Here is a 14,101-nt window from a genome sequence, read left to right as displayed (position 1 = left end):
ACAGGGACCACAAGCCAGCTGGCAAGTGACCGGGCCAACGCGTTGAGCCAAATCGTGCCAAAGGGCCCCACGCAGCACTCGTCGAGTGTGGAGGGCTGAACTTCGGCTCAGGAGTAGCTCAGGGTGGGGGCTTCTCAAACCCCGGTGTACAGCTTCGAGGGTCACTCGTGGGCTGCACGGTCAGCGTCTCGTGGTCACTTCAAGATGGCGTGCCCCACGCTTCCGGTCGCCTCCACGGGTCTCAGCTTTGCAGGGACTGTGGATCGGGCTGTTAGAAGCTGGGCAGGCTTGATCTCGTCGATCTCAGTCGCTCGAGTTCCGGCGGGAACTGCAACCAAGTAGACGTCGAGGGCTGGATGGTGCCTGCTGCTGCAGGGTGGTCACTCCTTGACCACAAGGGAGATTCTTCGGGCTCCCACGTTGAGATGGGGGGCGAAGGGTCCAGAATATCGTTTCAAATGTTTCTTCCAGGAAATCTGATGTGCATTGGCACTGCTCCCACTCTTATTCGAATCTGGTGGGCGTGATTACCTGCTAGGTCCCCTCCTATGGGTGGGACCCAGGAAGTGGGTGGATACACCCCCTTCCTTTGATCCAGGCCGCCCTGGCACGAGGGCTGGAGTGCCCCAGAACCGGTTTGGCCGGATTATGCAAGGGGCAGCCTTGTGCGCCCCAGGCAGTGTCTGGTTTCTTTCAAACCTCCCTGCTACAATACACTATCTCCTGTCTGGAGGGCGGTGACACCCTCCTGTGACAGGAAACCCTTTGTCCAGGACCCCCTTGACTGGGTTTCGGTCAGCTCCAGGGGTCCAGACATTTGTCTGTGGCAGAGGCATCCATTTTGTGGATCTTAAGGCCTTTGGAGAAATCAACCGCATTAAAGTGAAGTAACATGTCTTACCCCTCTAGAGGGGTGGAATGCCATCCCCGTCGCCAGAACTGGCGAGGGGATGGTATTCCAAAGCGTATGACACCTTACACGACATGTTTTGATAAAGCCAAACCAAAGTTGCTAAATAACCGCGAGGATTATAAGGCACTTAATAGTATATGGTATGGCATTATCCTGAAACAGCTTAGGGATTTGTTCCCGACGGCTGCAGACAGGCTCAGCTCACGCTAGAGCTCCATCTCACATAAAAACCATGCACCCAGCCTCCAGGATTGGTGAGGCCTGTCTATAGGAGTGGCTCACAGGTTTACATGTGTCCAGATATAGGTTTAGACATAGGTATACTATATCTAAGCAAGGGGTGTGTACACCACCTTACCCCAGCTGAGTGATCAGCCAGTTGTGTCAATTTAAGAACCAGCCAGGGGTGGCAAAAGATATGCTGCAGCCCCTGGTAGGCCTTAGTGGCTCCTGTGCCCTGTGCACCTATAGTGCATTCTACAGGGGCTGACAAGGAGTCCATTTCCAATTGGTATGTACCTAGGGTACATGGAATCCATTTTACAGAGAGAGCAGATGGCCTGGGGCCCTGATTAGCAGGGAACCAGGTCAACTAAGTCAAAAAACCAGCTAAACACAGGCAAAAAATCTGGGGTAACCATAGTCAGGTAGCCACCTTCCTACACCGCCACTAAAGCCTTCCCGGAGGGACTGAAGCGAGTCATTCATTCAATGTGGTCCTCACTAGGCTGATGGGTCCACCCTTCGAGCCACTGCACTCCTGCGAAATTCAATTTCTAACATGGAAAGTGGCTTTCCTCATTGCTATTACATCGCTCAGGCGAGTTAGTGAGCTGCAAGCGCTCACAATCCAAGAGCCATTCATCCAGATACATTCAAACAGGGTGGTGCTGCGCACTAACCCCAAATTCCTTCCTAAGGTGGTGTCACAGTTTCATATTAACCAAACTATTGACCTACCCGCATTCTTCCAAAACCCACAAGCGGTAGCTGAGCGAATGCTCCATACACTGGACGTTAGGAGGGCGTTGATGTACTACATTGACAGAACACAACACTTCGGAAAAACACAACAACTTTTTATTGCCTTCTCAGCACAGCACAAAGGCAACCCCATTTCCAAAGCGGGAATAGCCAGATGGATTGTTAAGTGCATCCAAATCTGTTATCAAAAAGCTAAGCGCACTTTAACAATACCCCCAAGGGCGCACTCCACACGCAAATTGGGGGCGTCCATGGCTTTCCTGGGGAACATTCCTTTAGAGGACATTTGCAGAGCAGCCACATGGTCCACACCGCACACATTTCCCAAACATTACTGTGTGGACGTGCATTCCAAGCAGCAAGCAGCTGTAGGGCAGGCTGTTCTCAAGACACTTTTTCAAGCTTCTGCAGCTGGCACGGGCAACCGCCCTTAATGGAGGGACTGCTATGTATTCTATGCACTAGATATGAATTTAGCAGCCCACATGCCTCGAACTGAATATGCTACTTACCAGTATGCATCTGTTCTTGGCATGTAGGGCTGCTAACATTCATATCGCCCTCCCTCCTCCCCGGTGACCGTAGCGGCTGCAGATACTATCTTGCATTCATCATTAGCATGGACATCCTTTACACTATTTCACTCCATCTCTGCCACAATGGCTAAAAACAATCTGGGGATGGAGCCGATGCCCATGCGCACTGTAGTCCAGGGGAGGAGCCACCTATCTCGTGATACTTCGAAGACTCTTCCAGGACAACAATGTGCAATCATCCGGACCCAACACTAGGCGGCGATCTATGCACTAGATATGCATGTTAGCAGCCCTACATGCCAAGAACAGATGCATACTGGTAAGTAGCATATTCATTGTCGGGTATGTCCATGGGCAATTGCGCCGCACCGACGTACGCCAACATATACATGGCTGATTTCGAACAAACTCACATCTATGACAACCCTGAATGGACAAACAACTTGCTCATGTACGTACGGTACATTGATGATCTATTTTTCATCTGGAATGGTACAAAGAACAAGTTGGAGAATGAATTGAACATACTCAACACCAAAGACCACCGAATCCAACTCACGTGGAATCTTAATGAACACACTATCGACTTTTTGGATGTTTCCATCACAAGGTCCATCACAGGTCTGGAAACAGATCTTTTTAGAAAAACAACAGACCGTAACAACACGCTGCATTTTTCAAGTTTCCACCAGAATTCTCTCAAACGTCACTTGCCCTTCAGCCAAATGTTGCGAGTGAAACGCATTGTTTCAAACCCAGAAGTTTGCATCAAACGACTAAATGAAATGAACTCAAGATTTATTGAGAGAGGTTATCCACCTGAAATAACCAACGAAGCCATGAGTAAAGTCTCTCTGGTTACACGTGAAAACGCACTTACAAAGCCAAAAAAAAGCGAAGAAACAAGAATGGTGGTAGTATCCAGATACTCCACACTCAGTGGAAGGTATAAAAAAATCATACTGGGACATTGGAGAATCCTATCATCTGAACCGGACTTCAAAGATCTTTTCAAAAATCCTCCAATCTTTGCATATACCAGAGCCAACAATATGAGAGAGATTTTATCAAGAAACACCCCTGAACAAACTATCTACAAAGGTACCAGACCTTGCTTCAACTGCAACAGTTGTAACAATATCATCACAGGCAATATAATAAACCATCCAATGAAGGGCACAGAAATCAAAGTCAAAGTCAACGCCACATGCGACTAATCTACCTACTTAAATGCCCTTGCGGGAAAATTTACATAGGAAAAACGGAGAGAAAAAATAAAATTCGCCTGAACGAACATAAGTCAAACATTAGGACCAAACAATTAAAATCAAGCGTGGCCATGCACTTTATGGAACACAACCACAGTGTGGCACAACTGAAATTCATGGTGTTGGAAATGATCGAAAAAAAAGAAGGAAGAGACAATAATAAAAACCTTTTACAAAAAAACTGCCTGGATTTATCGCTTGCAATCATTGAGCCCATTCGGTCTCAATGACCGGATTGAACTAAGTTGCTTTCTATAAGTACCCATTGTGGTACTCAAGGACACTATACTCTTGTGCCAGTACACATTTCTGTTCACAGGATTTTTATTACAACGTGTTTTGTGTAATCATTGTACATCGTTCCACACAACACTTCACCTTCACCAGTCCCTTGAACATATCCATTATTCACCTTCGTTTCCACCCGGTTCTTTCAACCCCCGTTTTTTTATTTTATTTTTATTTATTTGTTCATCATCTCATTGTAAGATTGTTCTCCACCTTTTCCCTGTTTTAAGATGGCCGATCCGAATACTTTGGCCAATAGTCCGTCGTTTATATCTATGAGGAACAGTTGAACACTAGTCCTTCACTCATGTTTATACAGACTTTGCGCGTTATAACCATACGCGCCAACTCCGCCAGCCGAGCCCTGCAGTACACGATGGAGACTTTTTTGTACCTGCCTCGAAACATTTCGGTAAGCCCATTCCCGACTTGCACGCTTCTCTGTGTTGTGCTCCTGATTACCCGGACGTTTCTCTCTAACCTTGACAAAACTGTGTTTTGCAGCTTCTATGAACACTGCGAGATCACGTGAGCATTTTTTAAACCGTAATCTGTTCCCCCCCCTTTTTCTGTTGGCATGACCACGAACCCCTTTCACCCATTCTTGGTTTGTAAATTATGCACATCCATTTACCCAGCTGCACGCCACTGAGCACATTAAAACACCACCACTGTCTCATTTTTAGGTTACATTCAAATGCTGACCCTGATTAATTTCCAATGTAAACATTGAATATAATGTATGATTTGTCATTTTTTTTGATGAACTATGATGCAAATGATGGTCGTTCTAATTTTCAGAGCTCCTTGAGAAAGGGCGTTCCGCCCGAAATGCATTGGAGCATTATTGATTTGAATCATATGAAAACTCGAAATGAATGTGATGAAAAGAATCTATATTCATGAAATTCAAATGAAACACAATTAAACCAGTTTGTAAACCAAAAGGAGTCTGTCTTATATGACGAACCAGAGGGAGTGCCCATTCACTGGGATGTGCATACAAGTCGTGTGCCCACGTTATTGATTTCTTGGAGTTTGGATCATAAAGCAAGATGTACCAGGGGGAGGAGCTTTCTTAAAATGTTGTGTAAAGCTTAGCTCCACACAAGAACTGTAATAACCAGCTGTGACGCACATCTTCCCAGTAATTTCACAGGTTTTTAAAAAACTCCTGAATAAAACAGGATCTGTGGAGCTGCCGGGATCTGCAGGCACTGACGCAACCATCACACACCGGATGGTCCTAAATACTCAGGATCGGATTTACAAGCTACTTGCAACACTTTTGCGCCTCCACTGAGTCACTTTTATGATGCAGCAGTGGCGTAAAAAATGCAACAAATTTACGTGACGCATCTAGGGACATGTGTCACTTTGTACACCCTGGGTCACATTATACCCGCGTCAGGTACAATGTATGCAGGTGGGCGTTCCCTCGCAGGAAAGCCTTGAAAAGTGACGCAGTGAAATCTACATGACTTCACTGCGTCACTTCTAGGACGCAACTGCATCAAAACCTTACACCTGCTTCAAGCAGGCGTAAGGAGCGATGCAGTACATTAAGAATAGGCCTCAACATGCATTGCTGGAGTTGAGTCGTGCTTGCAACACTACTCCACCAATGCGTGACTTTTGGCCCAACAAATGTGTCAGAATTTCTGACGCATCTATCAATCCTTGCGCCATAGTGCGCCATATTGTAAATATGGCGCAACCATGCTAGCGCAAGGGTATCGCAGGCTGGCACAGGGAAACTGACTCATCTCTAGAGATGAGTCACTTTCTTGTAAATCTGCCCCACAGTTTCAAGTCCTGTCACTTCGGCCTCCTGTTGCCTCTTGCGGCCCCGTCTGAGGTGGGAAACAGGGAAGGGGTGGGGTAAACCTCATGCCCAGACTCTGTGACCACGCTGAAGAAACATTGACACAGGTGCTCTGCATGTGTCCAGCCTCACTGATTGAAAGAAAGGAATGCTTTAAAAATCTATTACATTTACGACACATAAGAACTTGTCATCAGGCAGTGATTAGTTGCCTAAATCCTTAGGACTCAGTTTTAAACTCTAAGGGGCTTATTAAAAGCTCCTTGCGCCGCCAGTGCATCACTTTCAGCATGGAAAAGAGCCGACGGCTCAAGGGGCTTGTAAATAAGCCCCAAGTTTCGTAAAATCTCTTGTTGGCAGTAAGGAAGCTAAGTGAATGAGAAACAAGTCTTCATAACGGTTTATAGTACAACCAGCTGTGTTGGCGCTTTGTTTTTTAATATCAATGCTTTATTGTGTAATGATTGCAAATATTCAATCAAACATAAGTACATTTGGAGTTTGACATCTCTAGGAAGCTACTTTTCATTTATCCCTTTGGCTCTAGTATTTCCCTCTGCAAGGAGGTTCAGAGTTTTCCTAACTCACCTGTAGAGCAAAAAAAGTTCTTCCACAGATGTTTTTTCTGACACACGCCTAAAATACTCAGTCTTTTGAGGCCAAGAAGTGTGTTTTCAAGGCTCAGGCCGGGCCTTGCCTTTCTCCAAGTGAAGCTCAAGTGATGCTCCTGTCCATGTTTACTGATCCCATCACATCCTGACCTGCTGATGTTCCCAGAAGCCTCCTCGTGATTCCCGGAAGCCTCCTCGTGATTCCCGGAAGCCTCCTCGTGATTCCCGGAAGCCTCCTCGTGATTCCCGGAAGCCTCCTCGTGATTCCCTGAAGCCTCCTCGTGATTCCCCGGAAGCCTCCTCGTGATTCCCCGGAAGCCTCCTCGTGATTCCCCGGAAGCCTCCTTGTGATTTCCCGGAAGCCTCCTTGTGATTTCCCGGAAGCCTCCTTGTGATTTCCCGGAAGCCTCCTCGTGATTCCCGGAAGCCTCCTCGTGATTCCCCGGAAGCCTCCTCGTGATTCCCCGGAAGCCTCCTCGTGATTCCCCGGAAGCCTCCTCGTGATTCCCCGGAAGCCTCCTCGTGATTCCCCGGAGCCTCCTCGTGATTCCCCGGAGCCTCCTCGTGATTCCCCGGAGCCTCCTCGTGATTCCCCGGAGCCTCCTCGTGATTCCCCGGAGCCTCCTCGTGATTCCCCGGAGCCTCCTCGTGATTCCCCGGAGCCTCCTCGTGATTCCCCGGAGCCTCCTCGTGATTCCCCGGAGCCTCCTCGTGATTCCCAGGAGCCTCCTCATGGTTGCCGGCCTTGGAGCTCCGTCTCATTGGACACCAAAGGCTGGGAATGCGCGCCCCCCTACACCTGCATCACTTGTAGAACAGTCCCTTGTAAATTGAATTGTTGCTGACCCAGGATGGTTCTGCCTTTTTATTTTCTGTCTGTTCTCTTTCCTGGCACCAGGAGTTCCTTGTTATGTTATGTTATGTTAAAGATGTTTATAACGTGCACGTTCACCAATTGGTTTCATGGCGCTCCTTTGGGGCAGAAGTTTGCGCTCTGTAAATTTCTAAACACAAAGAAACTGAGATAGCCTTCTGCAAGTTGCTTTGCTGATGTTTATGAATTTGAATCTGTGTCCACGAGATATTTACCATGTTCTGATTCTCAGATTTCAGGAGGAGACACGTGGAGCATGTTGTAGAGCAGTGCAGACTGATAGAAGAAAGGAACGTCCGGCTGGGTGAGAGGGTCCCACTGAAGAAAAGGAACACAAAGCTGCTGATTGTCGAGAGGCATCACATCAAGAAAAGGTGCATGCCCAGGCCCCCGCCCAAGTTCATGCCCCATGGAAGGAGGCACACAGCGATGATGGATGGCCTGGCCGATTCCAAGCTCTACCTTAATTTAGACACTCTCTTCGATTCCGTGAAGTACGAGCACAGACCCAGGACTGTGGTCCTGCTGGGGCCAGCGGGCATCGGGAAGACCATGACAGCCCAAAAACTCATGCTGGGCTGGGCTCTAGGCGAGATCTACCAGGGACTGTTTGAGTACGTGTTCTACCTCAGATGCAGAGAAATCAACGAGGTCAGAAGCCACAGAAGCGTCATAGATGTGATTGGAGCCTGCTGCCCGGACATGACGGTACCAGTGAGCGCGCTGCTGGCAGATCCCAGTAGGATACTGTTCATCCTTGATGGCTTTGATGAGCTGAAGTTCTCTCTCGACTTGAAGAAGGACCAGCTCTGCATGGATCCACGGCAGAAGAAACCTGTGGAAGTCACTCTGAGTAACCTGTTGAGAAGAAATATCCTGCCAAAGTGCACCATCATCATCACCACACGTCCGACTGCTCTGGAACGGCTCCAGCAGTGCATGAAGGCTGATCTTTGCGCTGAGATAATGGGATTTACAGAAGAGGACAAGAAGTCGTACTTCAGTGGTTTCTTTGGCAATGATGAACAGGCATCCCAAGCCCTTGCCGTAGTGAAAGACAATGACACCCTGTATACCATGTGCTTCCTCCCCATCGTCTGCTGGATTGTGTGCACGGTCATGAAGCAGCAGCTGGACAGAGGCCAGGACATTACTAATTCTTCAAAGACCATAACATCAGTCTACTTGTTCTTCTTGTCCACTTTGTTGAGGGACCACAGTGGTGCTTCCACAGAGACCATGCGAAGGAGCCTGAAGAGGCTTTGCTCGCTGGCACTCAACGGCATCTTTGAGCAGAAAATCCTCTTCAATGAGGAGGACCTTACGCAGTCCGGCCTCGAAGTGTCAGACATCCAGTCGCTGTTTCTCAATCACACCATCTTCCAGCGAGACATCTATGTCTACTCAGCCTACAGCTTCATCCACCTCAGCTTTCAGGAGTTTTTTGCAGCCATGTTCTTTATCCTTGACTTGGATGAGGGCTCACCAAACCCTCAGAGAGATTTAAAGCAAATATTGAAGGAATATAGTGAGGATACAGGAGGCCATTTAATTCTAACGGTGCGATTCTTATTTGGCCTGTTCAACAAGGACCAAGTGCGCCATGTGGAGAAAATCCTTGGGTATAAAATATCTCCCAGCTCCAGAGCTGGCCTGGTACCATGGCTTCACAAGCCAATAAAGAACAGCAGCCTTTTGGGGAAAGTCAGAGTGTGTAAAACATCTCCCAGTGCCAGAGATGACCTGGTAGCGTGGCTTCAAGAGCCAAAAAAGAAAAGACTACTGGAGGTTTTCCACTGCTTGCATGAGACTCAAGATGAAGAGATCACTTCCAGGGCCATGGACAATATTCAGAACATTGAAATAACAGAGTACAATGATAGTATAGTCAATTTGAAAGCAATTTCATTTTGCTTAAAGCATTGCCAAGGAGACCAGACTCTCAAGATGTCAGGCATAAACTTCGGACCAGAAGTTCAGGAAATCATGAGGCCCGGGCTGATAAATTGCTCTACTCTCAGGTATGTGCCTCTGTATGTTACTAATAAATGTTTTATGTTTAGGTGTGTTGCTCTACAGTGCGTGCACTGTTAGGTGATCTGTTGCATCTGTTTTGCGGAGTCTGACTCCTCCCATGATTTGAATTGGCTTTTTAATGTGTCATTTAAAAATTGTAGCCTCTGATTGGCTAATGGTTGGTGTACGTCCCAACTTTTCAGAAAAGTTCACTCCCATGAAGATTTGCTGCAGTTACTACCAAGCACATAATCACCCTACAACCGTATAAGCCGTTCAATCCTTTGAGTAAAAACGAAAAGACTTGTTGGTATCCCAAGGCTGCAGTGCACAGGTCTGTTTATTGGGGGCTTGCACTGAGAAGTCTGATGCTTCACAGCTTTACTCACAGGATCCTCCGGCTTCCTTTCTTGTCGGACATAATGGGGCAGATCAAAGTTTCTCCATATTGCAATTGTTTCTGAAGGACTGTTCGATTTAAAAAGGTATCAGTTTCTCCTCACGTTTCAACCGCTATATTGCTGCAGTCTCTGAATTATTCACGGTTCTTCTTTCATCAGCTTCAAGAAACTTTAATGGAGCACAGCCTGTTGTCTCCACTCTGTTAAGATCTCTATTGCTCATTATCCCCTCATATGTGCTCCTCGTCCCAGTCCTTACACAAGTGAGGCAATCCCGCCTCCCGACAGGTTAGTCTAAAAATGCTAGTATTTTTCTATATCTATCATATAAACCCCTCCCTCCACCATGCCTGTTTATTTTTCTGTCTGACGTGCTGTAGGAGCGCTGTTTTTTTCTCCTTCCGTATCGGGACTGTGATGCAGTGAGTTTTTCTGTTTAAAGATTTGTTAGTAATTATTTATGATTTAGACACTGGCCATACCGGTGTTCCAGTCGGTCGCGTACCTGCTCTGTTTTTCAGACGCGCTCCTGCACCTGTGCTTTGCTGGGGCATGGAGCTTTTTGCTGTGGTCAGTTGACGGGTCGTTCCGGTGCTGAGGGCTTCCAACGGCCATATCTTGTGTGTATATGGCTTTGGGGAAGGCAGCGGGGCTGTCTTTTTGGCAATTCAAGTCTCGTGGATTTTGAGACTTGATTGCTGGGAGGTGGTATTTAGGGGGAGTTGATGGGCATTTTGTTTTTTCTCTGTTGGTTCCCGTTGGTGCTGGTGCTTTCTGCCTTAGCCGTGGAGGAAGAGGATTCTGCCCCAGTGCCTGCCAGATCTCTTTCTAAGAGGAATAATGTGCAGGACCTGTGTGAGGATGACCTGTTCTAGGTCAGATTTGCAGGATTTGACTAATTCTGCTGTTCAAGCTGCGCAGGAGGAGGAGGAGGAGGAGGAGGAGCCTCAATGGTGGATGACTTGCCTATACATGATGTCATTAAGGATATTCTGCCTAAGGAATGGCTTGAGGTCAACAAGCAGGGGTTTCTCGCTTTTTGGGCAAGAAGTATCGTTTGGCAGAGTTTGATGTTCAGGTTCCTAAGGTAAATTCAATTTTGTCCTCGATGGCTTCTTCCTCTTCTTTGTCTTCTAAGGAGGCTTCCCTTGCTGATCGAGTTGAGCAGAAAGTGGAGACTGCCTTGAAGCATTCTTATGCTGCATCTCAGTTTGGGATTCTGGCTAGCACTTACTCTGCCCATGCCTCCCAGGTCCTTATCAAGGATTTTGAGAAGTTGTTTGACTGTCTTCAGGATCGGGGTGATCCTACTCCTATCTTGGTGCAGATGGAGTTCTTGGCGCAGTTTCTGTCTGATGTAACTTTTAATATGCTGTGGGCCATCTCCTCGGATGCCGGGGCAGCGGTGGCTGGTTGGCGTTCTCTGTGGACCAAGCCTTGGCGTCTTGAGGCTGCTCAGAGGCCTTGATTCATGAACTGTCTTTTGATGGTCCCCGGCTTTTTGGCGACAATTTGAACACGATGGTGCAGCGGTCTATGCAGTAGAAGAAGTTATTGAAGCCTTTTCAGAGTGTGCAGAAGAAGAAATACTTTTTTCATAAGCAGGGTGTTCAGAAAGTTCTCCTCTCAGTCCTTTCGTGGACAGATCCAGGGTGGAGGGGGGGTTGTTGGATTCCATCACATGTCCCGACAGCAGCAGCAGCCTCAGGGTGCTGGGAAAATGTGACTATGCCAAGGTGGGGGCTTGGCTCCGTTGGTTTCTAGAGGGAAACATCACTTACAACGAAACTTTTACAACGCACTACCATTACAACGCGGTCATTACAGCGCAAACTATTACAACGCATTGCGCTGGGGGGCGCTCTAGGATAGGGAATAGGTTAATTTACTATCCAATAACCTTCCCTAGTGTTCACGGGGACTGGAGTTGGAATAGTAAATTAAACTATTCACTATCCAACACCCAAAAGTGCTATGCGTTGTAATGGTATGCGATGTAAAAACCGCGTTGTAATAGCCTGGTTTGTAACGTCATACATCCGTTTCTAGATCATTGGTGAACTCTGATTTCTGACCAGTGGGGTCTGTTGGTCATTGGTCACGGTGTAACATCCAATAATTGAAAGATGACTTCTTATTTGCTGTGTCAGGATGTATGTTTATTCTTGGTAATTAAATAATCAAGTACAGCATTTAGATAAGGTAGTAATCCAGGTGTCAGTAATGGTTAAGGTAAATGCCCCACCGGGAGCAGCTGTCCTGCTGCTCAGCCTCCAAGGTAACGGACAGTACACTTCAAGATACACAGATAGAACTAAGGATGACATCACAGAGACAGGCTGAGCAGGAGAGGACAAGAGACTAAGAAAGGACAAGAAAGAGAGAAGAGCAGGGAGAAGCAGGGTACAACACACCTTCCCCCTTTGAAGGAAAAGTTGAAGAAGATAAAACAGAGCGCAGAAGAGTAGACTAAAGGAACAACATAAAATGCACAAAATAAACACCCTCTTCAGAATGGTGGAGAGAAGAGGTAAGTGCGAGGGTACCAACATTGTACCAACACCATGAGCTAACAAGAATAAAAGTGGTTTTGGTAAACCACTTGACAAAATCAACATTAGAATGAAAATGGAACTGAACACCTCAATGAAAACTTGAGCAATAAAGGTTCAGTACCGTCAATCATGAATGAAATCTGAACACCTCTAAAAAGCATATAGCACCGAAGTGGTTCAGCATACATAAGCTCCAAGAGAATTGAGCCCTAGGCTCATCACCAGTAATACGAAATAGAACTGAGAATCTCAATACGAATAGAACACCTCTAGCGAAGAGAGCACCAAAGTGGGTCACAAAATGTAAGCATATATATAACTGAGCACATCTACGGCTCCTTACAAACACCGAGCATGAAAATGTAATATGAACACTTCTAACAAACTAGAGTTAAGCATAGATAACACTGAGCACCTCAACAAAAGTCGAGCCAATAAATGGCTCAGTAGCAATACAAATAAAAACTGAGCACCCTTACGGCTCATCACCAATACGCATAACAAGAATGGAGCACCTCAATCGACATTGAGCAAATAAATGGCTCCAACAAACGTAGTAGAATTAAAATCCCTACAACTAACCTCCAGAAAATACACATGGAAATGAACTCTTCAAATGGTTCATTTCAGTACAAATAAACATAGAAAGAATCGAGCGTCACAATTGCTCATTACTTGTAATAATAAATAGCATTATACATCTCAAACAAATAGAGCCCTAACAAGGTCCAGTTAACTAAACAACTGCACAATAAACGGGATAGCGCACCTCAATAAATATATTGAGCACAAAAATGGCTGCCCACAAAAAGATTATGATGCCCAGCTCTGAGCCATCCTGAGCTTCAAAGGAAGAATTACGAACAGACCTGCATAAAATGGCTTGCATAAAAAGATTATGATGCCCAGCTCTGAGCCATCCTGAGCTTCAAAGGAAGAATTACGAACAAACCTGCATAAAATGGCTTGCATAAAGTATCACCTAATGGGTATCAATGACAAATAACTGTAAATCCTCAGACCAATAGCACAGTTTGTAAATTAATTGAAATGCAAGGTGCAATTAGCAATATTTTAAGCATAACAAATTAAAATAATAAATGTAGTCACCGTTGTCAGATGTTCGGAGGCAGCTTTCTGAAAACTCCGGTAAACTTTTCCATATAGAGACTGTCACCAACTGCAAGAAGATTGTAAACCCGACCGAGTCTACACTGAAGAAAATATGGTGAGCGGCATCTCACCCGAACCCAAAGCTGTATCCACGAAATCATCACCCAACCACCGCAAAAATCCACCAACCGATCCAGGCAGAAAAGAAAATATCCACCAGATCCTTCTCTGAAACTGCCTCAATGAAGTTGGCAAAGGAAAACGCACAGAACTAACCTAGTTGGCATACTCAGGACTTGCACCAACCTGCATACTGAGCCACGGCCAACCACAAAATGGTGGCACGCTATTGACGCGGCGCAGAGTGGCTCATGGCAGGCTTTTGCACGCCAATTGCCATGGTAAAGCGCACAAAGTCCATAAAAGTCACCTTGTCCCCAAAGTAGTGTGAAGGATGATACCATCAGGGAGGCAGGAATTTCCTTTAACATGCACCAAGTAATCTCCGCAGGGTTCACAGACTCTTCGTATCATCTCAGGTGTACATAATTGATAACTGTTCACAGCACACCAACGCTAGATTATTTCACAACTCTGATGGCAGCAAAGTTTGTTTCTGAATATACTATCTACTCATTTTCAGTCACATGAAAGTTGGTAGCAGGCAGCATAATGTATCCATGTACAAGTTCCAAGTTATTCAAATCAAATCACTTC

The 14,101-nt window shown here is 46.3% G+C and overlaps 1 protein-coding gene across 3 annotated transcripts in view; it reads left to right on the top strand.

The window, feature by feature from the left end:
• Positions 1–14,101, top strand: part of LOC144805972 (NACHT, LRR and PYD domains-containing protein 12-like) — a 443,316-nt gene that overhangs the window by 169,870 nt on the left and 259,345 nt on the right. For all 3 annotated transcript variants that reach the window (XM_078672434.1, XM_078672432.1, XM_078672433.1), the window contains exon 4: positions 7,532–9,320. In XM_078672434.1, the coding sequence (XP_078528560.1) occupies positions 7,532–9,320 (1,789 nt within the window). The remainder of the gene's footprint in view (positions 1–7,531; positions 9,321–14,101) is intronic.

Source organism: Lissotriton helveticus (genome assembly GCF_964261635.1).
Source record: "Lissotriton helveticus chromosome 1_1 unlocalized genomic scaffold, aLisHel1.1 SUPER_1_unloc_37, whole genome shotgun sequence".
In the NCBI taxonomy this organism is placed as follows: Eukaryota; Metazoa; Chordata; class Amphibia; order Caudata; family Salamandridae; genus Lissotriton; species Lissotriton helveticus.
Note: the sequence above shows the minus strand (reverse complement) of the source record. Positions and strands in the feature narration are given on the sequence as shown.